General features: G+C 48.8%; 7 protein-coding genes across 7 annotated transcripts; 3 read left to right on the top strand and 4 right to left on the bottom strand.

Moving 5' to 3' along the window:
* Positions 1-22: 22 nt before the first annotated feature.
* Positions 23-3,179, top strand: F5891DRAFT_949812 (uncharacterized protein; the record flags this gene model as incomplete). The annotated part of the gene is made up of 5 exons (XM_041374908.1): positions 23-532; positions 587-877; positions 929-1,240; positions 1,361-2,777; positions 2,830-3,179. 5 exons carry the CDS (start codon positions 23-25, stop codon positions 3,177-3,179), a joined length of 2,880 nt encoding a protein of 959 aa, XP_041227517.1.
* Positions 3,180-3,342: 163 nt separating this feature from the next.
* On the top strand, positions 3,343-6,088 carry F5891DRAFT_1186970 (uncharacterized protein; the record flags this gene model as incomplete). Its single annotated transcript, XM_041366764.1, has 3 exons — positions 3,343-5,170; positions 5,224-5,387; positions 5,447-6,088. The coding sequence occupies 3 exons, from the start codon at positions 3,343-3,345 to the stop codon at positions 6,086-6,088; spliced, it is 2,634 nt and encodes an 877-aa protein (XP_041227516.1).
* A 399-nt stretch (positions 6,089-6,487) lies between these two features.
* Positions 6,488-9,036, top strand: F5891DRAFT_979062 (uncharacterized protein; the record flags this gene model as incomplete). Its single annotated transcript, XM_041376835.1, has 10 exons — positions 6,488-6,859; positions 6,900-7,410; positions 7,470-7,642; positions 7,716-7,750; positions 7,788-8,158; positions 8,208-8,245; positions 8,304-8,489; positions 8,537-8,683; positions 8,732-8,874; positions 8,967-9,036. 10 exons carry the CDS (start codon positions 6,488-6,490, stop codon positions 9,034-9,036), a joined length of 2,046 nt encoding a protein of 681 aa, XP_041227515.1.
* A 1,071-nt stretch (positions 9,037-10,107) lies between these two features.
* On the bottom strand, positions 10,108-11,157 carry F5891DRAFT_1186968 (uncharacterized protein; the record flags this gene model as incomplete). Its single annotated transcript, XM_041366763.1, has 5 exons — positions 10,108-10,245; positions 10,299-10,781; positions 10,833-10,922; positions 10,978-11,067; positions 11,122-11,157. The coding sequence occupies 5 exons, from the start codon at positions 11,155-11,157 to the stop codon at positions 10,108-10,110; spliced, it is 837 nt and encodes a 278-aa protein (XP_041227514.1).
* Positions 11,158-13,641: 2,484 nt separating this feature from the next.
* On the bottom strand, positions 13,642-15,112 carry F5891DRAFT_192927 (uncharacterized protein). Its single transcript, XM_041370863.1, has 6 exons — positions 14,940-15,112; positions 14,629-14,884; positions 14,541-14,577; positions 14,411-14,489; positions 14,042-14,361; positions 13,642-13,976 (listed from the first exon to the last, which is right to left on the bottom strand). Exons 1-6 carry the CDS (start codon positions 15,019-15,021, stop codon positions 13,755-13,757), a joined length of 996 nt encoding a protein of 331 aa, XP_041227513.1. The 5' UTR covers positions 15,022-15,112; the 3' UTR covers positions 13,642-13,754.
* Positions 15,113-17,786: 2,674 nt separating this feature from the next.
* On the bottom strand, positions 17,787-20,615 carry F5891DRAFT_1186966 (uncharacterized protein; the record flags this gene model as incomplete). Its single annotated transcript, XM_041366762.1, has 4 exons — positions 17,787-17,897; positions 17,955-18,738; positions 19,866-20,023; positions 20,082-20,615. 4 exons carry the CDS (start codon positions 20,613-20,615, stop codon positions 17,787-17,789), a joined length of 1,587 nt encoding a protein of 528 aa, XP_041227512.1.
* Positions 20,616-24,724: 4,109 nt separating this feature from the next.
* Positions 24,725-25,495, bottom strand: F5891DRAFT_979060 (uncharacterized protein; the record flags this gene model as incomplete). The annotated part of the gene is made up of 1 exon (XM_041376834.1): positions 24,725-25,495. One exon carries the CDS (start codon positions 25,493-25,495, stop codon positions 24,725-24,727), a length of 771 nt encoding a protein of 256 aa, XP_041227511.1.
* Positions 25,496-26,394: the final 899 nt, after the last annotated feature.

Raw genomic sequence — 26,394 nt, 5'->3', positions numbered from 1 at the left:
GTCGGACTTTGCGAGGACCATCATGTCCAATTTCCAGTGTCCTTCATGCGGTAAAGCCAGTTTCAGAGATCAGGTTGCTGTTGCTCGTCACATGAGCCAGCCTCGCTCAGGATGTAGCACCTGGCTACAGGATTTAATACGTCTGCGGGACCTATCTGACGATTCTATGAATACAGATGACTTGGACGGACCGAATATTCCCGGTGGTGGGCCTCAGGCTGAGGTTGAGTTCACATTCGGAGATAGAGACGAGTCATTTGAAGGTAGCGGTGAGAGTGGTGGCCAGGCCTCTGAGGAGGGATTACTTCCGAATGGTGCCTCAGATTTCGTCGACCAATATCCCGAATCTTCTCGGACGTATGGCATGGGGTACACCTTCCTCGACTTATTCAATTCTGATGAGAATAGTGTGTACCGTGCCAAGAATCCCTATTACCCATTCAGTGGCCGGAAGGATTGGGAGATTGCATCGTGGTTACTGCGCTCAGGATTGAGCATGGGGAAGATAGACAGTTTTTTATCACTCGACATAGTAAGCAAATTGTTTCATTTTCATTACAATTCCGATGATAAGTCTTTTGTCAAGATTAAGGGTCTTCCAATATCTTTTTCCTCGGCCAAGGAACTGCGAGGCAGAGCAGAAATGTTGCCCAGTGGTCCACGCTGGATGTCCCAAGTGCTCTCTACGAGTCATCCCACCAAATCACCCGTCGTTTTGTACTGGCGTGATCCCTTGGACTGTATTTCAGCCATTCTGAATCATCCCTTTTTTCACGATCGGTTAGACTTCACGCCTCGCAGGGTCTATACTACTGCACAACGCTTGTGTCGTGTATATTCAGAATGGATGACAGGCGATGACGCATGGAATATGCAGGTATATATTCATGTTTTGCACCAGTCGCTGAACTTAATGGTTTCTCAACAGTCTGCCCTACCCAAAGGCGCAACACTCCTTGGAACCATTCTATCATCCGACAAAACGAATATATCCACGATGACGGGTGACAGAGTTGCACACCCGCTTCTCGTCAGCCTTGCGAATATCAACATGTCCACACGACTCAAGACATCGTCCAACTCCTTTGTACTCACCGCCTTGCTCCCCATACCTAAATTTATACATAAGAATAAACGCATGCGAGGTGTACTCGAGGATCGCTTAATTCATGAATGTTTAGATATCGTCCTGCGTCCACTCAAGCAGGCTGCACGTGAAGGAGTCATGTTATCAGACCCTGTTGGACATAGCCGCTATTGTTTTACCCCCCTGGCAAGCTATATTGTCGACACTCCAGAGGCTATGATGCTAGCTACTGTCGGTGGGAAAACATCTCCGGTCACCATGGCCATGTTCAAGCAGTTCGGAGACCCTTTCCGTCACGAACCTCGCACGAAATCAACCACACTTGCACAGCTGGCTGTCGTTCAAACAAGGGCAGATCCCAACGATATTGAAGCCTTCTTTCGCGAAGCGCAGAAATTTCGCCTGAACGGTGTCTCTAAACCTTTCTGGCAGGACTGGACCCTTGGTGAACCGTCTCATTTCCTCACTCCAGAATTTCTGCATCTCATTCACCGAGAATTCTACGATCACGACGTCAAGTGGATGATTTGTGCGGTCGGGGATATGGAAATTGATTTCCGGTTTTCTGTGTTGCAGCCCGTCACTGGCTTTCGTCATTTTTACGGTGGTATCTCCAAGCTAAAACAGGTTACAGGTCGAACTCAACGTGACATTCAGCGTTCGATCGTTGCAGTCAGTGCGGACGCAGCACCTAGTGCTGTGATCACTGCTGTCCGAGCATTGATGGAATTTCGGTATCTCATCCAGTCACCACGTATTGATGAAGACGACATCAAGCGCATTTCTGGAGCCCTCGATGAATTTCACGCCAATAAACACGCTATCACAGCTGGAGGATTTCGTCGAGGCAACAAGAACAAAGTTATCGATAACTGGTACATTCCAAAATTGGAGCTCATGCAGAGTATAGTTCCCAGCATCCGCAACACTGGTGTCGCCATGCAATGGACTGCAGACACAACAGAGCATGCACACATTACAGAGATTAAAGACCCCGCGCAATCAAGCAACAACAACAACTATGATCCTCAAATTTGTCGACATCTCGACCGGGTTGATAAGTGCCGTCGCTTTGACCTTGCAATGAGTCTCGTGGATGGTATGGCAAGCTCGAGGCTACAGGATGACAATATTGGTGATGATGTTGACTTTGATGCGGATGATGATGATGACCTCCCCACGGAATTTACGGCCACTATAAAATGTCCTGGACATTCGCGCCCAATCACCAATTACTTTGCGATTGCGAAGATCCTCCAGCATAAGGAGGTTGGGACTGTCCCTCTGCCATTGCGCACATTCGTCATCGGACGCACGGCCTATCATCTCACATATTCCCCATCCATCAGATCCATCTCCATCAACGATGCTGCTATCAAATTCGGCCTTCCTGACTTACGGCTGGCCATTGCTGATTTTCTTCGTCGCGAAGCTACCCACGGACAGAATTATGTCCACACAATTGGGGGAGCCAGGAGGGCTGGACCTACTGCTTCCCTGCCATTTGATAAAATTCAAATCTGGTTCAAACTTCGCCTACAGGACACAGAGTTTCACGACAGTAGCATCATACGGCCCGCGCAGACCCTGAATTGTGTGCCGCCTTCTGATGTCTGGAACTCTGGTAGGTACGACTCAGCTATTGTGAACAACGAGTCAGGGTGCCTTTGGCCTGCTCATGGTCTTCGTGGTATGTTACAACCTTCTATCATGCTGAATACATTCTCACTGTTATCTTTCAGGTCACACAATTGGTCAAATTAGACTTATCATGCGTCCAGTTGGAAGAATCAACACGGATTGGTCATGGGAGGACCGTTTCCTTGTCTATATGTACCGGTTTGATGGTACAACAAGCGCTCGTGATCCTGCCACACAGTTGCACTCGATCAGAAGGGCGAAACGTTCCAACGGTACATTAGTGGGCGATATTATACCACTGACGCAGATCAAGGCTCCTGTTAATCTCATTCCTCGCTTTGGAGCCAGTGCAGACAGCCGTTTTACCTCACAGAACAGCATGGAGCACGTGTCAGAGTTTTGGGTAAATAAATTTTGGGACAAGAACACATTCTTTCCGCTCTCTATGTAGCTTCCTGCCTGTATTTTTAACTTTTGTGCTATTGGTTGTCAACGAGCTTCTTTCTGATATATTCTTAGTTCAATGAGCATTGATGGATGTAGTGACGCCGTGCGATAAGGGCATCTTGTTGCTCCCACCGTTGTCATATTATAGCTTAGAGTATACCGAACAAATGCCACCTCAGTTCTTTTTCAGGACGGGCGGCTACAGAATAAAGTTGTCGTCATTGGTCTCGCTCCCTGCCGCTGTTTCAGGCGATGCCCTTACAATGAACAAGTACACGGCCGAGGAACTAAATCGTCTAGTTACGCAGGAAGATGAACCCTCTAATTCGCAATCGCTAGGACACATGCTCTCTCATATCTTTCAGCCTTTCAGCATACCTCTACCGGATCTATCTACGCTCCAGATCCCACTCAAAAACATCCTTTATCACAACGAACGTACCAAAGCAAAATTCAGCAAAAATTCACCAGATGACCTGGTGCCATTGTACGATACTGATGCGCAGCTATGGAACTGGGACCTTCCAACTCTTGCTCCCACAAACGAATCTGAATCAACAACTCACTCTCAACCACCTGAAAGCTTAGATTCGGAGGGCAATGCAGGGACCGGCGAAACCGCAAAAGCAACTCACGAAGAAATTTTCTCATCATTCTTCAACGCTTTGGCTATCTGCTTAGCGAAGGCAGAGCCCAAACTACTAGCCAACCCCACTGCGACGCGCACGTGGACTGCGGCCCACGCACATAAAGCATTACCTGGTAGTGAGGTGAAGCGGAAACCCGATCTCCTCTTGTCAGACGAGATCACAGCAAATTGGGGGAATATCAGGGTATCGGCTGAGCTGACGCACAGTTCATATCAACCTGCGTTGCGACTCGTGAAAGCTGCTGATAGTCATGCATATCTCATGCTGAGCGAGCAGCCTTGGAGGCGCTTTGCGCTTGTACTATCACTCACCAACGAGTACCGGGAGCTCAGAGTCCTTTTCTACGATCATGCCGGTGGTGTCGTGTCCCCTGCCTTCAATATCTACCAAAAACCAAGCATTGTTGCTCACATTATTGCTGCCCTTCGTTTCGGCAGCCTCGAGTGCATAGGCTATGACTTGACAGTCTCCTTCACAAGACACATTTCTCCTCCCCAACGCCATGCCAATAACTATCGTCCGATCAAGAACCTCCCTGCCAAACGGCAACCTGCAGATCACGTCATGGCTGCAGCCACGTCTGAGCTCCCTTATCCACCACCCGGTGATGTTGAGGGTGCACCAAGCGCTGTCATCGAGATGATATATCCCGACTCAGAGCCCGAGTCCGAGCCAGAGCCAGAGCCAGAGCTAGAGCCAGAGCCAGAGCCAGAGTCCGAGTCCGAGTCCGAGTCAGAGCCGCATGCTGACGATGGTATGCACGTTTCTATGAAGAATCTGGAGGATCCCCACCTGGTACAAGCCACTGCCATCTCCAGCACCCCCCTTCTCAACCTCGCATCCCAAGCGCCTGAGGAGCCTGACAGTATCTATTCTGCTACACCCCATCCTTCACAATTCCCGTATTCAGCTCAGTCACCTGAACCGTGTGGCAAAATTCGTGTCAGGGACACGATCTACACAATCACAAGGATCCTGTTTGCGAGTCGCGGCCTTGTTAGTCGCGGAACTGTCTGCTACTTGGTCTCTTTGGATGATAAGGAATTCATCATCAAAGACCATTGGGTTCAGGGTAAGGAGGATCAGGTGATCTTGAATGAGATCGAAATGTTGAAGCGCATGTCTGGCGTCCCTGGCGTTCCCGAGTTGGTGGATTGGTGGGTGGTTGAAAGGTCGAATGGAGAACCCGATGTGACCAGCAAATATCGAAAACAACCGCAGCGCCTAAGTATTGCAGGGACCAGTCGCTCACACGTTCGACTTGTCTTGACGCCCTGCGCTCGCCCCCTGCATATGTTCCGAACTCTTAAAGAGTTTGTGAAAGCGCTGAGGGACATTGTCATCAGTAAAGTGTTTTTTTTTGATTGGCAATCTTTGAACTGACATATCTAATTTCAGTTCAACGCACGGCGGTGGAGGAACGCAAGGTTCTACACCGCGACTGCAGCTTAAATAACGCAATGATTGTAGATCTGTTAGGAGGTGGTAGTAAAGGGTTTCTAATCGACTGGGAGTTCGCAGTGCGCATCAACCCAGATCTGAAGTATGCCATCGGTGGTACGGTAAGTGCGTTCAGTTAATTACAGTACGTCTAGTACTGATCTGTTCGTCCAATCTACAGGGAACAATCCCGTTCATGTCTCGCGGGCTTCTTGCCCAACTCTCAGATGCACAACAGGCAGCGCTGGGCGGAAAGAAACCGAAATATATCCCGAAAACGTCTTCAAACGCTTTGGCGTTGCCTGTATCGCATGTCATTCAATGCTTTTCAGACGACCTCGAATCACTTTTCTTCGTCTTCATCTGGATTTGCATCAAATTCTGTGGCCCCCATGGCCAGGTACGCCAGGATATGATAGGAAACTCAATACCTGATCGCTGGAACAACATGGACCTCGAATCCTGCGCGGCCTTCAAGGGCAATTTTTTCGCAACTAAGAAGGAGGAACGCCGTCTTGTAGACGAGATCCATCCTTACTTCAAAGACTTAATCCCTCTCGCCAAGGAGTGGCGTATGGCTTTGAAGGACAACATGGAGAACCCTGTTTCCTTCAACACCATCCTTACATTATTGAACACTCATCTTGACCGCCTTCCGGATGACGAGGAGCTCATTTCCACTGTCGAGACGCTCAGAAAATCTGCTGCTATTCTCGCAGACCGTGTCGAGAAGCGTGCCGCTTCGCAATCGTTCCCCATGGAATTACCCAAGCGTCGGAAGGCTGATGGTATTTCGGAGACTGACAACGAGTCAGACGGTTAGCATACATACAGGCTGATTATTCAACGTAAACATCGTTTTTCATTACTACTTTGTTGTACTCTCATTCTCACGTTGACCCGATGTACTGCGTTTTTGGTTGTTGTGACTTGTATGACTTATAAATTATGTTTCTTGGCAACTTGACTTCACACATTTATTCTCATCAAGATGAGTCACTCAAAACATGCAGCATTGATTATTACATGGTACGCGCTTCAGTGTGATGTTGCACGCATTTTTGAAATGTAATACTGTCCATTACTCGCATCAAGGCCATTCTGTTGGTCCACCCGGTGCCGAGACATGATATTATTATATAAAAGACTGGTGAGTTTGCGACTTGATGAATCGCTAGACTCAGGCTTCACCTCTTTCTCTATCCTCTGTGTAGTTGCAATCATGCCTCCTCGTGCTATTAACAGCCCCAAGAAGAAGAGGTCGAAGCGCAAAGGCTCAGATGCTTCAACTGGCAGGGCAGGTGTACCCAAAAAATCTCGTCAGGCTACGGACCTCACCGAAACACTCAGCGTACCACTTGTTTCCCTTGGCCTTGCTGAAGTTGAAGATGGTGCTCCACGACGTTCTGGCCGCCCAAATGCAGGGACCGGAGGTAGGAACAGCCAGCTAGAAAAGATTGGTGCAGTCCTTGAGTCTCAGTCTCGAAGTCGTCCTCCCAAGGGCTCCACGTCCCTCAGTCCTAATATCCCAGTGAACCCTCAGGCTCCGGAACCAGCTCGTAAAGGACGGAAGGGTCGTTCAAAGGTCAGGCATGTAAGTATTCATTTTTACTAATGCTGATGTTTGCATTCAGGCGGTTCCTCCGCCTTATAGTTCACTCACGGTTACCAATGGTCCTGCGAGCATTGATAACACAGGTCCTGGTCTTTCAATGCACCAACCTGGCGGAAGGTTTGGTTTCGTTGCTCCTCCTAGTGCTGGCCGTAGTCTTCACGAGGCTAACAATCCACATGTCGCTGTTGGCTCGAAGGCTGTCAAGAAGCATGCTACGAAAGTAGCTCGTGATCCAAACCCACGCAATATCATACCGCCACTCACCACCTTCGTGGAACAAAACTTGGATCCGGCCCTTTTCGAGGAGGACAACAATGTCAGGCGTCAACCTATACTGCGAGAATCCCAGCTATTGAACAGTGGACCCAAAGTCAGCAGCACCAACGACAGCGATGACGAAGACGAGGACGAGGACGAGGATGGAGACGAGGATGAGGACGAGGATGGGGAGAGGGAAGAGGACGAGGATGAGTCAGACGAGGATGAGCACACCAATGAGAATGGGTACCAACGTCACAATGGCCATCCAGGTAATTTCCTTTATCGTACTGAGATCCACCTGATGTTGTTCCCTCTTTCAATCTTACAGGCTTCTCAAACGAATCGCTACTTTCGCAGCCTCGAGTCATTCGTCATCTCTCACCTGAATTCGATTTTCAGTACTCCCGCGATGAGGATGATGCGGCTGCTCAGACGAGCCTCAATAAAAACACTGTAGCAAACTCTCAATCCTCGACCGTCCACCAGAACAGTGACTCCCAGGTATGCTGACATGGATTTACTGGCATTGCACTTATTCTTTTTGCTCTTAAGGGCTCTCTGGATCCTTTGGTAGGAGTGCAACGGCAACAACAGACACAATGTTCTGAGGTGAGCAAATGGTTTTTATTCTGAACGAGGCTCACAGTGATCGTTTGCATACCTCGAAGCCTAGCGACGTATTGGAGTCCCACCACAAGAAAAATGGCCAGCCCCGCCTTCCCGACCCTGAAACTCTTGAGCTGCTTCATCAAGTAGCCGAGCACGCTGATGACCAACAGGCTCCCCGGAGAAACAGAAAGATGAAACGGTCAGAAGACGGGCCCAAACCTACTCTATTAGCTTGGTACGGGCCGCGCTGGAAAAGCTTCCTTGAGCACACCAAGGGAGAATGTCGTGTGGAACACGCACTTGACGATCCGTTCCCGAGTTTTGTTGGTGATCTTCCAGGGTCAGTAACTGAAGTTCTCATCGCAACTTTAGTCATTTGGGACAAGGAAGGAAAACAATTCGAAGCTGGTGCGTGTTTGCTTCTTCTTGCGCTAATTTGTTTCATGTTGCAATCCAGGGGTTTGGCCGGAGCAAAAGTGTAACATGGCTCGATTGGTACGTGTTTCGCTCTCTTAATTTACAGTCTCGCTGATACAATAGGTCTTTATTGAAGTTATATGACGATCTTTCGACCTGGCGATCAGAACTCAAGAAAACTGCCATAGGCTTAGCACCTCTTGCATACTCACTTGTTCCCCCCGCATCAGTCCCCGCTCAAGAACGTGCAACGTGGGTCCAGAATGCTGCTTCACAATTACTTTCGGAATCCGAGTTTTTACGGTTTGGATTGGATGCATTGGTGAGTGATTGTGCACTGACTCCGACGACATACATTAAAATCACTAGGGCAAAACAAGGAATTTCGCTCATCCTGGCCTTCGTGACGCAGTTATTGGATTCTTTTACACAGGGCCGTATCGAATTGCCCGGAAGAGGCCAGATATCTTTCGCAAGCAATTGCCCATCTCATGTTTGGCTTTGGTTTCCGCTGCGGTACTTTCTTACTTTCTGCCTTGACATCATGTATTGACATTTTTATAGTACAATTGTGTCCTCGACGGTCTCGTCAAAAACGGTCACGGCAAATCTTATCCCAAGTTCTCCGCCAAGGAATACGGCCCGATATACCGCCAGATGGTCAGAATGATCGATCAAATTCTTCAACATCCATATCACGGTCCCAGGTTAGTATCACAACTTCAGGAATGGGCTGAAACAGGATGGCAAGAACAACCTTTTTTTATTGAAATTTCGGATGCTGATTATTTTCACCCAGGGCCGCATGTCTAAAACTTGATGGCGCTGAGGAGACCAAACACACCCATCTACAAATCGTCCTCGACTAAGTCTTCGCATTCCTGTGTCCGAGTTACAGTACTACCATAGTTTGGGAGCCGTTTTTTGTTTCGTATTTTGCTACTACTAGTATACTGATGTTTCCGTACCACGTGATTGAATATATTGCCATCGTTCCTAAACACCTTGGGTGAACTGTACATAAATGAATGTGTGCACAATGATTGCTCTCTGAGTGCTCTGTGAGTGTCTGTACATACATAGACAGTGAAAAAATGTGCAATTTCACAGGTAGTTGTTATTTACTGGGTGGTCTGTGAGTATCTGTACAGAGATCCACAAAGTAAGGAGCTACTGTGACAAACTGGCTAGTAGGGACCAAGCTGTAGAGCTTGTGCGCTGTACAGCTCTGTACAGCTCTGTACAGATCATTCTGGTTTGCAGATGTAGATCGTAGGCGAATTCACTGGCCTATTTGCTTTCACGTCAATACAAGTGCCTGGAGGGATTTTTCGTGAGAGGTTCTACCCAGGTGAGTCCAATCCTCACTCACAAGGCAGCTTCGGGTCGGATACATTACTTTCATTGAGTCCTGTCCACGAAGACGCGTCGCTGATGAACGGAAAATCGAGAAGACACGGAGATTGATTTGATACGATATACTTATCAACACAGAGATGGAGATGAAATCGGTAGGGTATACAATATCTCTGCACTTTGAAATTCGATGTCTTTGATGACCACACTTTGACCGTGCCGGTTAGCCTAGAAGCCTGTTGTCTATCAGTGTCGCAACCGTAGATCGAATGGTATGTTTCTTCCATGTGATAGGATAAATGCCATGTACGACCGTCATAAACAGACGGGAAATCGAGTATGATTCAGAATCGATTCGTAGCTTTGGTGGTATGTGACGACGAAAAATTTAGCCAAGAATGATTATCATCAAAGTACATGGCACTCTAACATTAACACATGTACATATTGCGCCAGGTTAGGTTGCATGCAAGTTGACTGGAATCCATATGCACTGGTATGTCAATACGCGCAGAAATACATGATATTTGGTACAATAATAAGGCAGGTGGACACAAAGAACCAAAGTGATGAAAAAAAGTCGTCTATGTGGTGGGAGTGGCGTCGTCCGTACCTGGAGACACACAACAGAGAAAAAATACCACGCGAACCCATGGTTTAGGGTGCTTGACGCGCCTGGCTATTTCACTAGCAGTTTCAGGCCGACGAGCAACAACTAACACCTGCACAGAAATCATCGGACCCAGGAATTAGGATACATCCAAGAAAAACGCACCTCCCTGTCCCGCATTGCGGCAACATCGTCGACATGAGGACTGAGATGAGACGTAGTTGGCCCTGAGCAACACTGAAGTTCAATTGCTTCATCAACGTTGGGTGGAGAACGGAAGAGTGAAGACAGGGGACCAATGAGTGCGCCTGAACGCGACCTCTGAAGCGTTTGGGATTGTCGATGTTTGGTTGCTTCATTGACGTAGATTCGAGAGCGGGAAAAAGGTTTGGATAAGTCACCAAGGAGCACTCGTGGACTTAATCGTGAAAGCATTGGAAGTTGCGAATGTCCAGATATCTCATCAGTGTTCGGCGGAGAGCGAAGGAGTGAGGATAGGCGATCGAAGAACACACGCGAACGTGACTCCGAGGGCACTGGAGGCTGCTGAGTTTCGGTCGCTTGATTGGGTTCGGAACGGTGAAGGAGGTAGGGAAAGCGACCAAGTAATGCAGAAAACCTCACACGGGCACCAAGTATTGCGGGGGACTGAGAGTAAAGGTGTCAGGACAAGAATCAATTGGCAGAAATATTGGTGACCCACACGAGCAACGACTTGCGAGCTGTCAAAAAATCCTGGTAGGAGTTCATCTTCCCCGAACTGGCCGAAACCTTGCGCGTAGCATCAGCCTGGAATGTCGATGTCACTATCATGATCGACGAGGTTGACAAATGTGCCACATACCTCCAAAAACGAATTGTCTTCTATATCCTGTGATGGCTCGGAGAGGGAAATGTGCTCTATACTTGAAAAGCCAAATGATAGATGCAGCTTCTATTCAAGGTTGGGTTCAACTTTTGATGTAAATAGTCACAAGATGATACATACCTTTTTTTTGAGTTCAGATTTGTGCCTAACAGCCATTGGGAACGAGATAGCAAGTGGGAGTCAAGTTGGCACGCACATCAGGTATGGACAGAAGATCTTCTAGGCCAGCTGTTTTCAGGATGTCTTGGACGTCCATATGTACACGTTTTTATCCTCCCGACCTGCAGTGGATAGCAGCTTTCCATCAGCGGAGAAGGCCGCACAAGTGGAGTTATGTTTGTGTTGAAAAGGTGGCCCGATTTGGAGGTTTGTGTCAAGATTCCAGAGACGCGCCGTTCCGTCCCAGGATGTACTCGCAAGGAGGCGGTCGTTGGGAAATAAAGTGAGGGAGTAGACAGTAGCACAATGTATGACCCTTCAGAACGATGATCTGCTGCCATGTGGCAGGGTCGAATATCCTAATCGAGTAATTGAGGGGCCCCAATCCGGCAATAAGCTTTCTTCTTTCATCCAATGTCCAGGTTAAGCTCCAAACTGTCCGATCGAGTTTGATCGTGGACAGCAGCTCGCCCGTCTTCGCGTCCCAGATTTGTATTTCTTCATTATATCCTCCTGTAGCAATCATTGATGCGTCAAGTGAGTATCTTACCGCGTATACCGCCTTGTGTCTTGGCCTCTGGCCGGTTCGCTGCTCTCCACATCCCACACTCTTGCCGTCCCGTCGTGTGATCCGCTCACAACTTGCCCACCATTTGGACTCTAGCACACTGACTGCACGAAAGAAGTGTGTCCTTTCCATTTGACGACAACCTTCCCCGTCTCGACATCCCACAATCTCACTGTCCCATCGTTGCTTCCGCTGGCAACAGTCTTGCCATTTGATGACAACGACATGGAAATTATTGCCTCATCTCCTTCATCTCGCCACTCGCTACCTATCTGTGTACCGCTCTTTAGGTCCCATAGTCAAAGTGACCTATCGTGGGAACATGTGATGATGCGCTGCCCACCGGGCAGGTGTACAACGCCTGTAACTTCCTTGGTATGGCCTCGTATCGTCTTGCAGGGGGTTACTACTGACGTCTTTTTCATTTCAGCGGTAACGGAAGACATAATGGACGCTCGGGGATCTCAATCAAGGGAATCGTAGACTATATGCGCAATAGCAACTTGTTGGTTGAGAGTGGGTTGTCTTCTGAAGGTCTGAATAGTGGGTGATTTCACTGGCCTATCTGCTTTCACCTGAGTTTGAGATAAAAGTCACTAGATCTATTGTTCACGAGAGGTCCTACCCAGGTGAATTCTATCCTGACCTACAGGACAGCTCGAGGACGACGTATCCGGGAGATATTCCCCAATACCGGCCGGCGAGTGGTTCTATCTTTCCCTCACTTCAGCTTTTCCTACTCCCAACCAGAGCATCACTCACGGCAAAGTCCCACTTGGAACAATCTAACACAGATTCACTCGACGCAAGAACGAGAGGGGCGAGCTGGTAGCTAAGATAGTGGATGCTTTCTTTGGGGTCAAGAGGATTGCGCAAGTGTTGGTTTGAGTCACCCGCCAAGGTGCGTATTCCATGCAGTGTCCTCGTGTTCTTCCACAGCTTCACAGTGCTGTGCAGACGAAGCGCCACGTGTCTCCCCATCTCTATTCGGCCCTTCAAATGGTCCGATCCATCTCCACTTTCTACAAATCTTGTACCAACTATGTCGGACCCTACTTGGAGGACGGTGTTCCACGCTTCTCTGTATCGCACATAAGACATTGATTGGTGGTGCAATAGTGAGTAGTCACATTGCATACAGTCACGCACTATGCTATCTTACTCGAAGTCCAAGCATGCGCGAGTTTTGGATACTCGTTCTTTTGCAGAGGCCGTTGCCAGTAAGTTAGCAAATATACTCATTGTCCCATCAACTCTTATACAACGTCGATAGACGTGTGTGGACCATCTTCGATCTCGACAACGGTAGGGAAATGTATGCAGGAATTGCCCATTCCTGTGTTCATGCAAACCTTGCACGAGATCGTTATGATCAGCCAGGGGGCTGGTCTGGTTCTATTTATTTGTCACCTCAGTTTTTGCAGAACTTATCCTCCAAATAACGGCACAGACACGCTCTACCGAAGAGGTACCTTTGAATAGTTCAGGTGTTGTTGAGTTTACCTTTCAGGGTTGGGTAAGCACCTCGCTCTATCACGCTACGAAGACTATTATAGTCTGCGGGCAAGCAATAGACTGTCAGCATATCTTATTTCTGCTTGCCCCATGCTCGGCAACGCCAGGTCACCCTTTCTTTTTTGCATCCAGAAAGAGGAGTCGGCTATGCCAAAGGAAGATGTGGGTCTTCGTGCTAACCATCATCGTCGACTGAACTTCTGACGGACCAGGCCATCCAGCGATCAGTGCGATACTTTCCCAGATCCACGCATATCTTGTCTGCTTTGCGAGAGAAAGGTACATGAACCAGTGACCACATTGTCCACCCTACGGCTTATGCACTTTGCAGATTGAACTACTCTGCATCACTCTGCTCAGGCCCTCGTCAAAGATGATGTGTCTGGACAGTGATTTATTTACATACTGTATGTCACAGTAAATTAGTAATGAACTTGAACTTAGAGAATGACTATGAGATTGTAATGCAGACGAAGATAATTATATAAACTTAGGGAATAAGTATGGCACGCTATGCATTTGCTTCTGCCGACTTCGCCGAAACAGAATGCGAATTGACACTGTCCTGATTTGGCCTAGCTGCTTGCGCCATGTCGGTTCCTTCTGCTGAGATCAATGCAATCCCCGCAAATGCTAGAGTCGTAGGTGCTGCTGGAGCATTTCGCGTGGACCAATCATGTGTGACTGCCCTCCCTCGTGCCACGCATATGATGATGAACAACTGCGTAATGCCCTATTGTTTAAAACAAAAGAAGCCAATGTCAGAGACACGAACAACTCAGGTTTCTGCCTGCTTACTTCAACGTGGTTAATAGACAGGAAGCATACCGTGGAGAGAGAGTCTGAATGCATTGAGAATGCAACTATATAGATGAGGACGAAGACACTGTATGCCATGGCGGACTCGATGACCATGAGGATGATCGTATCATAGGTGCTAGAATCATATTCAGCCAACGCCGTCTTCATCTGGCTGCGCATGGAGAGCAAACGTGTCGCCACGAGAATGGTATAAAGCACGGTGTTCCCCACTAGGAAGGCGAGGTGTGCAAGTGTGATGTTGATAGTGTAAAATGAAGTCCCGGTACTCGCCTGGATCAAGACGATGATGGCCACTGCTGCTAGATATCAGCGACTACGACTGTTTTGTAAATGATTTAACTGCACCACTCATGCCAATATAGCCGGCGAACATGGGGATCATCACGTATCTCGCCCAATCCCATATCACAACACATCGGTAGAGCTGAGTATTTCAGAGGTCAGGCTTGCACATACGGCAAACTATTCGACTCACGAGCAGCGCTTGCATGAACCACTCCATGACATAAGCACTAGATGAGACCGTCAATGTTGCGTGTAGGTAGATAAGTAAAGGTGCTTGCCAGAGTATCGCCACAAAGTTGATACGGTAGTGCGTTGCGTTCTCAATCAGCGCAGCAGGACCACCAGGTGCATTGCCAAGGTCTATCCAGATCATCTCCGTATATTTGGCACTGCAAGCAAAGCTTATCGTCGAAAGCGCGAACGTGAGGAGGGTGTGACAAAGAAGCATGCGACGATTGTTTGCGATTTTCTGCCCATGTTGGGGACGTTGCATGAGAGCAGTCACTGCTTGTACAGTAAGGAGAAGGTGTACGCCTGTTATGGTACAGAGGTCAATTCCCGAATCCTCGTGAGTGGGCCGCAAATGCACCATAGGACACGCCTCCCAGAATCATTCCGATAAGACGAGATCGTTCAAGCGGCAAATCTGTCTGTGGGGTATAGGACGACATCACTGAAAATCTGGGAAGATGAGGGGATATCGGGAACGTATGTTTTAATATCTAGCAGCAATGACCAGCAGGGTGAATTGATCCTGGAGACAAAGAGGCAGTTACTATGTATGGAGTCTCAGAATAGGGAGAAAGAATGCATCGACCAGGGACACACCGCAACACAGGCAAGTGGAGACCCTTTTACGTGTGAAGATAAAGATGAGAGCGATGGAGGGTTGATGTATTGATCATATACAGTGCAGGGTGCCGTGAAAACTTTGACGTGGCGTGGGCCGGGATCGAGCGAGAGAATGGAGCAACCTGAAGTGTAGCTTCAGGCGCTGAAACATCACTTTCACTTTTCATAACTTTGGTGAATTATGGATTAGCTGCTGGTCGTGCTGGGCCCCAATGTGGTCTGCGTGTATATGGATCATTAGATTCTTCTGGTGCCTTTTTTCAGACCCGACCCATGCACATCGCAGTATTCAAGCAAAGGAGCAAACACTCACCCATCCTGCTAAGTACGTATCCGTGCCTTAACAGGAACGAATGATATGGTCTTCATCTAGTAGTTTTATCGTCCGGTAATGCAGGAGTGAATGTGATAGTCTCGATCGTCTAACACCTTATGTGACTGCCTGCAAGAAGGTAAAATGTGGATGCGACTCGCTGGTCCCCAAAGAATGGCACCTCGGGTTCTGTGATTAAGGACTCATAGAATAAAATGATGAAATAAAATCGTTATTCAGTAGGGCTAATGTCACTAGCATGAACGTACTGTTTTCCATAGAGTATGTATACTCAATTAAACTTCTTTTACCACAAAAAGATTGCTTTGCTGCCCGAACTGAGAAGGTCTCGACGGAACACCGCTGAGCGCTAGGAGCGCCCGCCAGGGAGTGACAGAACGAAGCCTGTGGTGACGTAAAATACCCGAAGCAGTGGCACAACATGGACGTTCGGGAAGATCCTGATACTGTGTTGATAAGAAGTACGAATTCCTGTCCGTTGTGGCTGAAGACACCAAACACTAACTGTGATGAAGTATCATATAGTCGCAGAACCGTACAATCAGTGCCATTCGCGTGTTGTAAAGGTGGTCCAGTTATATATGGGGTTCGTGTCTAGATTCTAGAGACGTGTCATATAATGTACCCGCGCAAGGAGGTGGTCGTTCGGAAATAATTGGCACGATGGCCCCATATCCGTCACGGACCTCATACGCCACCGGCAATGAGCTTCAGCCTTCCGAACGCCGATTACAACATTTGAGTTTGATCGTGGGTAAAGCAGGTCATGTCCCTTGATGCCCTGTGGCAATCATTCTTGCCTCGGGTGGGCTCGTTGCATCCACCCACTTGTATCCGGTCTCTGTTGGATCCAGACCTTCAACTCATTCGCTGCTCTTCGTAACCCACACTTCTTGCCATCCCATCATATAATCCGCTTACCACTTGCCTGCCATCAGGACTCCAGCATACCAAGTTCGACACTTCAACGTCCCCTTTGCATTTGACGACACTCGTTTCGACATCCCACAACCTTACTGTCTGTCCCGTCTTCACTTGCAATAGCATCAATCCTGTCATTCGGGGACAATGCCACGGTCCTTACTCCTGCCTTATTATCATCTCGCTACTCATTAGCTGTCTATGTACCAGGCAGGTGCGCAACGCTGGTTAAGTGGCTGGTATGGCCTCGCATCGTCTTACGGGGAGTCACTGTTGACGTCTTTTTCATCTCAGTAGCAGGAGAAGACATGGTGGGCGCTTTTGGGAATCTCAATGAAGGGGATGATGACCTATGTGTGTGAGAGCAGCTCGTTGGATATTTCGATCAGAATGGGGTTTTTTTGCTGGGTATAGATCGTAGGTGAATTCATTGGCCTATTTGATTTCACGCCAATACAAGTGCTTGGAGGGATTGCTCATGAGAGGTTCTACCCAGGCGAGTTCAATCTTGACTCACAGGGCAGCTTCGGGACAGATACATCACTACTCTCATTGAGTCCTGTCCATGAAGACGCGTCGCTGATGAATGGAAAAAAACAAGAGTTTCATGAAGACACGGAGGCTGATTGGATACGATACATCAACACAAAGATGGAGATGAAGTCAGTAAGGTATGCGATCTCTGCGCTTTGAAATGAAATTAACCCTATGGCTCATGCACATGTTCACTTTAATGATCTCTGCACCACCCTGCTCAGGCATATTTCCCTCTCAGATATGTCAGATCGTTTTGTGCTGTTCTTTGTGTTGTTTGAATGGCTCAAGGCAAGTACATCTTCCGCCATTCAAGCGTTCAACTCGAAATATTTGATTTGATAGCATGCCCCACCTCGTCACGGTGTGCATGTTGTGCACCCTATGTATTTTAAACTCTATTCGGAAAGTGATGCTGCGAGCTGTTCTGTCTTGTGCTGTCGATTGACGGTCAGTCGTCACAATTTTCACCCATGCGTAGGCTACTTTCCTCAAAGTCGATGTTTATAGACTACGTAAGTTTAGTCCCATTGTACTCCCTCAATAGTTCGCTCAGAAGCTTAGCAATGCTCCTCTTAGGCATCATTTCGCATTGCAAAGTTCAATTGAGTAATTCTCCTCGCTCCAGTTCTCCATTTCGTTCCATCGGACTTGCAACCTTGTTCAAAACTGGCCTTATCCTCCTGTCTTTGCGAGTCGCTGAGATGCGAGTAGATGCATAAGCTCACGATAATCATTGCTACTACTACTTTGATACATGAAAGACTAAGACCCGACTATAGAGACAATTCCGAGCTATTTGGGCGAAGGCGCTGCGCGCCTTCCGGTCCCGATCTGCTGACCCTGTGAAGGAAAGGTGAGCTGCGACTCCCAAGTTAATAGGAGTCCGGCGACGCATTGAGCGAACTGTGGATTCCCATGATAGTAGGAGGTGGACGAGGACTCACGCGTTGTTCAACGTACGCGCGGCATTGAAAGGCGCAAGTATTCATTCTGGATGGCTGGGTTGTCTTGTAAGTAAGGCGCGAGAATCTGGGCATGATTGCGAAGATAGAGCTGAAATGCATCACTAGCCCAACGCCCCATCGTTTTGACGACGTCAAATGGGACGTTTCGAAGGAGGTATTCAAGTGTGGCTCCGATCCTAATGGCGTGGCCTTGCAAAGGGTTCAAACCAGCGTCTTTTGCTGCCTGAGTGAGACGCGATATGAATTTTGCCTTCGTTAGAGGCCGGTGCGTGTTCTTGCATCTGTAGGAGAAAAGGGCGCCCTGATGCGGAGGATCGTTAATGCGAAAGTGATTCTCCAGAGCTGCCTCTGGGTCTGTGATACCTTGCTGCTTGGCCCAGAATACGTCCTCGCCGTTGTGCGACATTTTTGTGCGAGGGAGGTGAAAGATGGTGGTGTCCAGACCATTGCGGTCTTTCTCGTGACGGATGTCACTGCGTTTCACGTGGGCTGCGGGGTTGAATGAAGTTAGGTTGGGAATAGTGAACTCTCCGGCTCTAGCGATGGAATAAAAGGCCGTAGTTAAGCAGCTGGCTACAGCTGCGTCGATGGGATCGTCCGGATTCAGTTTCTGCAAAAGATTGGTTATGAAGTCTATCGTGTAAGGTTGCCGTTTCCTTCGTTTCGACGATGCAGGAGTGAGATTCTTAGCTGCCTTTAGCAGCGCATCAATCTGGTCTTCTTCGAGTGACCACTTTATTCCATGCAGAATATGCCATGCCCGCACTCCATGGACGTAGCTGTTACGACGTGTGTCGCGTGCGGACTGGGATGATCTAACAGCGACGATCACAACAGTGATATCTCATGCTGAGAGTCCGAGGTCGGCTCCTACAGAAGAGCAGGAGTTGCGTATGTTTGCGGAGGCGAACAATGATAGCGGTTTACAGGCAGAAGGGGTCTCAAGTCCTTCTGAAGGTGCGGATCTGATGTCAGGCAAGTAGCTTTAGCAAGACAAAGGTTTCGGTGGTAAACCCAGTAGGATTAAAGTAAGGAACATCTACTTTAATCCTCGACCTTATATAAGGCTACTCTATCGTATCTAAGCTCAGCTTGAAGCTGGGTTCTAATCTGCTTATCTATCGAGTCAGAGATACCATGCATGAGGCAGGCTTCTATCTAGGATAAGGACCGCGAGGCGTCCTTCTATCAGTACATGAGGCAACACGAGGCTTGCCTTCTATCTTGATAACATAAATAGGTCTTCCAGACCTATGTCGTCATATCATGTAAGCGATCCAGATCGCTTACCTAATCCGGCATCTTCCGTACTTCTCTTCTATTCATCAACTATCATCAGGGCCTAAAGGCCCGGTGTAGAAACAACAATACTGAGAGGAACAAAGAAATGCTCCTGACTGTATCTAAAAAGTTGTAGGTCGTGCGTTGCCTAGTCTGCGATACTTGAGATGGCAAGTGCATTCGACCCTAAAGGGGAAGCAGGTGCAGCGGAGATCTAGAGGTACGCGCTTCAGCGAAGCGCGAGAAAGCGCAGGTGCGCGCAAGGTACGAAGGCGCGGGAACGCGCGCGCGTATTAGCGCGAAGCGCGGGAAAGCGCGCGCGTGTAAGCGGAAATAAGAGAGACTAAACTTATGTGAAGATATAAGCAAGATAAAGGATGTGAGATGTGTTGTGCTAATGAATAGATTTCTACTGCGACTTTCTAAGTAGTAAGTACTAGGTAAAGTTGGGTGAAAAGTAAGGTAAATAATAGTATGTACTGCTGGCGCTTATATAGCGCGCCTAAGCGCGCTCATGCGGAGCCGAAGCGCTACCGAGTAGGTATGTAAAAATATATATGAGTGAGAAACTATGATAAAAATAAAGGTGGAACTATGCTAATAAAGGAAATGGAAATATACGCACTAGGGAGCTTGGTGGACAGTGGATGGATGCTTCTGGATGGCTGGCGCCATAGGGCGCGCAAGCGCGGGAACGCGCGCGCGCGTATACATCGCGAAGCGCGGGAATGGTGCGCGCATGGCGCGCATTGCGTGGGAAAGCTGCGCGTCATATAGAGATAGCTGTGGGTAGCGCACAGAATGATGCTGCGAGTTTGTGCTGTATACTTCCTAGTGAAACCTGCCATATCACACCATGAGACACACGAGTCTCTACATCTCCCAGGGACTTAAATTCTGAGTGTCCCCACTCAGCGCGCGCGTGGTGAGGATTTTGCGTGAGAGTATGCAAGTGCGATGCTTGTACGATGCTTTGGTTGTTGGGTGATGAATGTGCGAGTGCAGGAATTATCGCGTGATATGCAATGTATGCGAAAGCGCAGGCGCGCGCAAGGTGCAAAGGCGTGGGAAGGTGCGCGCGCATGGTATGCACGAGGTGCGAGAATGTGCGCGCGCTATGCATGAAGGCGCGGGAATGGAGCATAGCATGGTGGATTGCGAGGGTGACTCTGATGTGAATAATATGCCATGGGTGTGGGGCGATGATGCGAGAGTGATATGGATGTGGCGCGCAAGGTGTGGGCGAGATGCGCGCATATGGCGTAAAGCGCGGGAAAGCGCGCGCGCACAAGGCACGAGAAAGCGCGTGATTGTCGCATGTGTTGTATGGTGGGTATGATGCAAAGTGGCGCAGTCCAGGAGCGATCCAATCCATGTCCAGACCAAGTCCTGCTAGGCGCGCTAAATATTAGATGCTAAAGGTTTGAACATTGTGAGTAAAACTATATGTGAAAATATGAAGGGAAAATGGTAGACTTTGCGGATGTCCTATCCGACTTGTCTTCTTCGTGCAGCTGTCAACATCTACACCTTCCTATGAGCAAGGCGCGGGAAGCGCGCATGTGTGCGCGCGCGAGGCGTATGGGCGCGTGAATATTGCGCGCGTATGTGCGTGTGAGCGTGGGAAGACTGCGTGCATATGTGCGCGTTCTAAGGTAAAAAGGGGCATGGTGCCGCGTCATGCGTGCGAAGAGAAAATAATACTATTGAGCTAGGCGGGCACGATCTATGGTTGTTTTTCTTCTATGTTCTTCTAGGCAATCCCTATATGCATATATATCAGTGTGTTATTAGTCTTTTGGACAGTGTTATAATGAGAGAAAATGAAATGAAAGAGCGCTGGACGAAACCCAGGGTAAAACAAACAATATCCTATGAAACAGTGTTGGTATATGTTCCTCCTTTGATGCGCGGCTGAGGCGCTTGATCCTCCTCCTTGAGCGCGTGCGAGTGCGCGTGACTAGCGCGCTTCGCGTCTCTTGCGAGCTGACGCTTTACCCAAGGTAGGGTTGGAATGAGCGAGGCTGGCGCGCTTGGGGGGGGCTTGTAACTGGCAGAATGAATTCCTGCACAACGCGCTGCAGGTTGAAGGCGCGCCAATGGGAGGCGCTGTGAGGGGTGTAGAGGCGCCCTACAAGCTGATAGGGTGCGCGCGATGTGCGCGCCTTGGGGCGATTTCGCGCGAATTTGATTATATTGGCCGAACACGCGAGGAACGGCCATTTCTCTGTGAATGCGTTAGCAAGAGATGTACATAGCATTGAATTAGGCGCAAATGATGCGCAAATGGGCTGTAAGGGTGGTATATCAAGGCGCAGTAGGCGCATAGGTGAAGGAGAATAGTGCGCATCAAGGCGCGCAGGAACGAAATTGACATGGTAAGCAAAAGCGCGAAGAATGCGAATAAATGTGGGAAGTGCAAAGTTAAAGATGATGATAGGGGAGTTAGGCGCATATGTATGTGTCAGGCGCGCGCCTAAGTCGCGCCTGGATGGCTGATTGAAATATACTTTGTGTTGAATGATAGAAATGCGGTTTAGAAGGGGAGAAGCGATAGAAATGCGGTAGCGTGAAAACTCTGCTAAATTTATGAGTGCACGAGGCGCGGGAACGCGCGCGCATATTGTGCGATGCGCGTGATCATGGCGCGTGAACAAGGGGTGGTGAGAAGATGAAATTAAAGTGTTTGGAATCATCATATAGCTCCTTAAGAGCTTCAAACATGAAAAGGACAAAAAGCGCGAAACAAGATGAGGGTAAATATACACTGCCTCTAGGCGCGCGCATTGCGCGTCCTCAGGCGCAATATGGTGCGCCTGAGTTGCGCCAGGGTCGCCTGAGACATGCTCTGCTTGGTGGTTGTGCAGCGTGATGCACGGATGTTTTACCGGTGCGCGATAGTCACTGGAAGCAAAAAGCGCGACATGCGCGTGATCGCGAGTGACATCTGGAATTTCCAGAGACAAACTCTGGTTGATGCAAGGTGCAACTTGAGCCTCTGATGCGGTAGGAGGCTCCTCTATAGGCGCGCTAAGGTGCAATAGATGTTTAGGGTCATCCCTGACCTCTAATGATGCGAGCAGTGATGGTGATGGTGCGATTGGCGAGGTTTCTTCCTTAAGTGATGCGATAGCGAGGGGCGAGCGTGTTTCTAGCGGTGCATTAGTGTGCAATAGATGTTTAGAGTCATCCCTGACTTCTGATGCGATTGATGGTGATGGAGATGATGCGGATTGTGAAGGAGATGATGCTGCTGAGGATGATAGTGAAGAGGCGCCTGCAGCGCGCTTTGCGAGCGCGCGTTCGAGTTCGTGATCTAAAGTAATGCAGTCTGATATAGCTTTGCATGCTGGCGCAGTTGATGCTTGAGGTGCGCGTAAATCGCGCGTAGGCGCGGGAAAGGCGCGCGCGCGAGGCACGTGAATAGGAACTGGTGGCTTTCTGTCAAGTACAACATCTGAGGGTGCGCGATAGAAGAGTCCAGCTGTTGCATTAGCGCTAATGGTCGTATCCTGTGTTGCGCAACGCGCGTGGTAGCGATCTTTGTACTTAGCTACCTTAGCTTGCACTGGTGTGCTTGGCGCTACCACAGGTGCGCTAACTGGTGCGCTTACTGGTGCGCTTGGCGCGGGAAAAGCGCGCGCAGGTAATAGGAACTGCGCAGCTGCGAAGATGTCCATGAATGGGTATGGGTCGTATGGATGGTGGTCAGGGAACTTGATCATAAGGCGCAAGCGAATTTGCGCCTGAGCATCGCTAGGGATTCCTTCCATGAATAGGTGGTCGCGTTCGGCCTTTCCAATACGGTCTTCATCCATGAGTGGCTGCATAACCTTCCTGAATGCGCGCAGGTAATTGCTGAGTTCTGTGCAAGAGGTCATTGGTTTGTTAGCGTATTCGCGCGCGATAGCGCGCAAGTCCGCGAGCGCGTAGCGTCTTTTACCATCCCATCCAGGATACATTACCTTCACTTCTGTCATGAATGCTTCATAATCACTTACTGCCGCTTCTGGCATACCTCCCCATAGTTCTCGATCGTCGCGCTCAAGGTAGCGGATAATACCTTTAATGCGGTCGTGTCCTTGGAGTCCTGCTTCATCAGCAAGCTGCTCATATGCGTCAATAAATTCGGCGAGGTTGTCTGTAGTGCCGTCGAACTTGGGCGCGTTTGCTGTGCCGCGGATGGGCAATCTATAAGGCATTGAGGCGTGCGAAGGCGCATGCGCACGCGAGGCGTATAGGTGCGCGCGTAAGGCGCAGAGGCGTGGGAACTATTGCGCGCACGCAAGGCGCGAGAATGCGTGACTAGAAAATGGTTAGCTTTTGAAATTGCAAAGAAATTGACCTTATATGTGCGAATTGTGCTAAGTGCAAAGGTGCGCGCGCGAGGCGCACAGCGTGGGAAAGCGCGCGCACAAGGCGCGAGAATGCGTGACTAGAAACTGGTTAGCTTTTGAATATGCAAAGAGATTGACCTTTATGTGTTTAAATAGTGTGAAGTGTGAAGATGCGCAAAACTAGATCTTGCTGACTGCTCCCCTCGCGGTGGGCTCCAGTTGTAGAAACAACAATACTGAGAGGAACAAAGAAATGCTCCTGACTGTATCTAAAAAGTTGTAGGTCGTGCGTTGCCTAGTCTGCGATACTTGAGATGGCAAGTGCATTCGACCCTAAAGGGGAAGCAGGTGCAGCGGAGATCTAGAGGTACGCGCTTCAGCGAAGCGCGAGAAAGCGCAGGTGCGCGCAAGGTACGAAGGCGCGGGAACGCGCGCGCGTATTAGCGCGAAGCGCGGGAAAGCGCGCGCGTGTAAGCGGAAATAAGAGAGACTAAACTTATGTGAAGATATAAGCAAGATAAAGGATGTGAGATGTGTTGTGCTAATGAATAGATTTCTACTGCGACTTTCTAAGTAGTAAGTACTAGGTAAAGTTGGGTGAAAAGTAAGGTAAATAATAGTATGTACTGCTGGCGCTTATATAGCGCGCCTAAGCGCGCTCATGCGGAGCCGAAGCGCTACCGAGTAGGTATGTAAAAATATATATGAGTGAGAAACTATGATAAAAATAAAGGTGGAACTATGCTAATAAAGGAAATGGAAATATACGCACTAGGGAGCTTGGTGGACAGTGGATGGATGCTTCTGGATGGCTGGCGCCATAGGGCGCGCAAGCGCGGGAACGCGCGCGCGCGTATACATCGCGAAGCGCGGGAATGGTGCGCGCATGGCGCGCATTGCGTGGGAAAGCTGCGCGTCATATAGAGATAGCTGTGGGTAGCGCACAGAATGATGCTGCGAGTTTGTGCTGTATACTTCCTAGTGAAACCTGCCATATCACACCATGAGACACACGAGTCTCTACACCGGGTATCGTGTCGTTGCCGTGCAAGGTGGCAGAGGGCTGGTCGTGTAGCTGGGGGCTCACGTAGTGACTGTAACATTACCCCATTACTACGCACAAAGTCACCGGCTTTGTATTTCTTTTTTAAACGTCTTCTTCCATCGTAGCAGTAGGTGGTGCGGGAATTGCTGATGTGGAGGCGGAAGGTGCTGAGGGAGGTTCAAGGGCAGGGGAAAGTTCGGTGGGATGCCGAAGTTCTAGATTTGCGAGCGCCTTGTGGTTATGCTCCCAATCTAAGAGAGCTTCGAAAAACTTCTCTTCATCGCTAAACTCTTGGAGTACAATGCGTCCATTGAGTTGCGGGCAGTGGATCGACAGATGGTCAGGTCCTAGTTCATCGCAGATGCAACAAACATAATCTGGACATTTTCTGAATTGATGTCCGTATCCTCCGCAGCGCTTGCAAAGCTTTCTACGGGTTCGATCTATGGTAGCCGCCTTTCTTCTCGGCGGGCGTACCGGGCGGGGTTCTTCTACGAGTGGCTTCACTTCAACTTTCTTTATCGCTAGGTCGGTGATGTCGGAGAAGTCGAGGGGGAGTAAGTGAAGTGCGAAGTTTCTGATCCGCCGTTGCAGATGAAGTATAGCAAGTTTCCGAGTTGCTTCATCGAGGTCAACACGATTGGCTACATCTTCCAGCAGCTTCGTGGTTCGTATAATGCAGACGGTGAGGGATGTACACGCTGCAGTTTTGGTGTCTTGATCACCAAGGATTTCGTCGATCGCTTGGGAGTACGCGGGGGTCAGGATGGTAGCTTCATTGAATGCGCTATTTTCCGTCATTCTGAGGACTAATCCATAGTCTGAGTCCTTCAGTGCCATCTTGATAGAGTCGTTGTCGATGGAGTTTGTCATGATGATGATGGAGGTTCGTTAGAGATGTTCGAGGATCGAGAGGGTTTATAACCTTCTTCCAGATCAATCCAAGCTCCGTTTCAATCTAAACTTGTTATCATTATCGTTATCTCTTATCGTCTTATCTAGCCATGAGGCTAACTCGTGTTCGAGATTCTTCTTCACTATCAGAGGGAAAGTGCCGTGATAGGTACTATCATCCTTTATCTTTGTTTGAAAGATCAGGTCGTCATCAGAGGGTGGTCGTCATTGCCATGATGGGTTCTAGAGGGTTCCAAGGGCTTGCAGGAGTTTCCGTGGAGTTCGTCTCGTGATAGTTTAGCCTCATTCCGGAGGTCTAGTCTTCTTATCTTTTATAGATCCATTTCTGGGTTCTTTATTTAGATGTCGAAGGTGGGGATCCGAGTGTGGGTGCCAAGGCTTTGTAGGAGTTTCTTGGGGTCGTCCAGCGGGGAGATCGTCTTCTATTACCCTTTGTTTATATATGGTCTACTCAGGTAGTCGAAGTGCAGTGATGTGAGGGGTCCCGAAGCTTGCAGGAGTTTTCCGGGGTTCGTCCTTGTTCATCGTCTAGTTTTATGTCATTACGGACAATCGTAGTTTAGAGTCTTTCCGGACTATATCTAGTTTAGGGTCATTCCGGACCTACGTAGAAGTTGGTCGAGTTCAGGATTTGGTGATCAGTGTTCGGGGTGGAATAGGCGTGGAAAATAAGTAAAATGGAGGATTTCACCCCCTTACTAAGCCATTAGTCACCGACTAATCATATCCAATCAGAAGTCTAGGCCAGGGAGCGGGCCGTCGTCTTCGAAGTCGTTTCCTTCTGAATCTACCATTCGCAGATCATGCGAAGAGGGTGCATTTTTGTCTTCATCCTTGTCGTCCTCGGAGTTGTCCAT

This window comes from Suillus fuscotomentosus (assembly GCF_016647785.1).
Source record: "Suillus fuscotomentosus strain FC203 chromosome Unknown F5891scaffold_19, whole genome shotgun sequence".
In the NCBI taxonomy this organism is placed as follows: domain Eukaryota; kingdom Fungi; phylum Basidiomycota; class Agaricomycetes; order Boletales; family Suillaceae; genus Suillus; species Suillus fuscotomentosus.
Note: the sequence above shows the minus strand (reverse complement) of the source record. Positions and strands in the feature narration are given on the sequence as shown.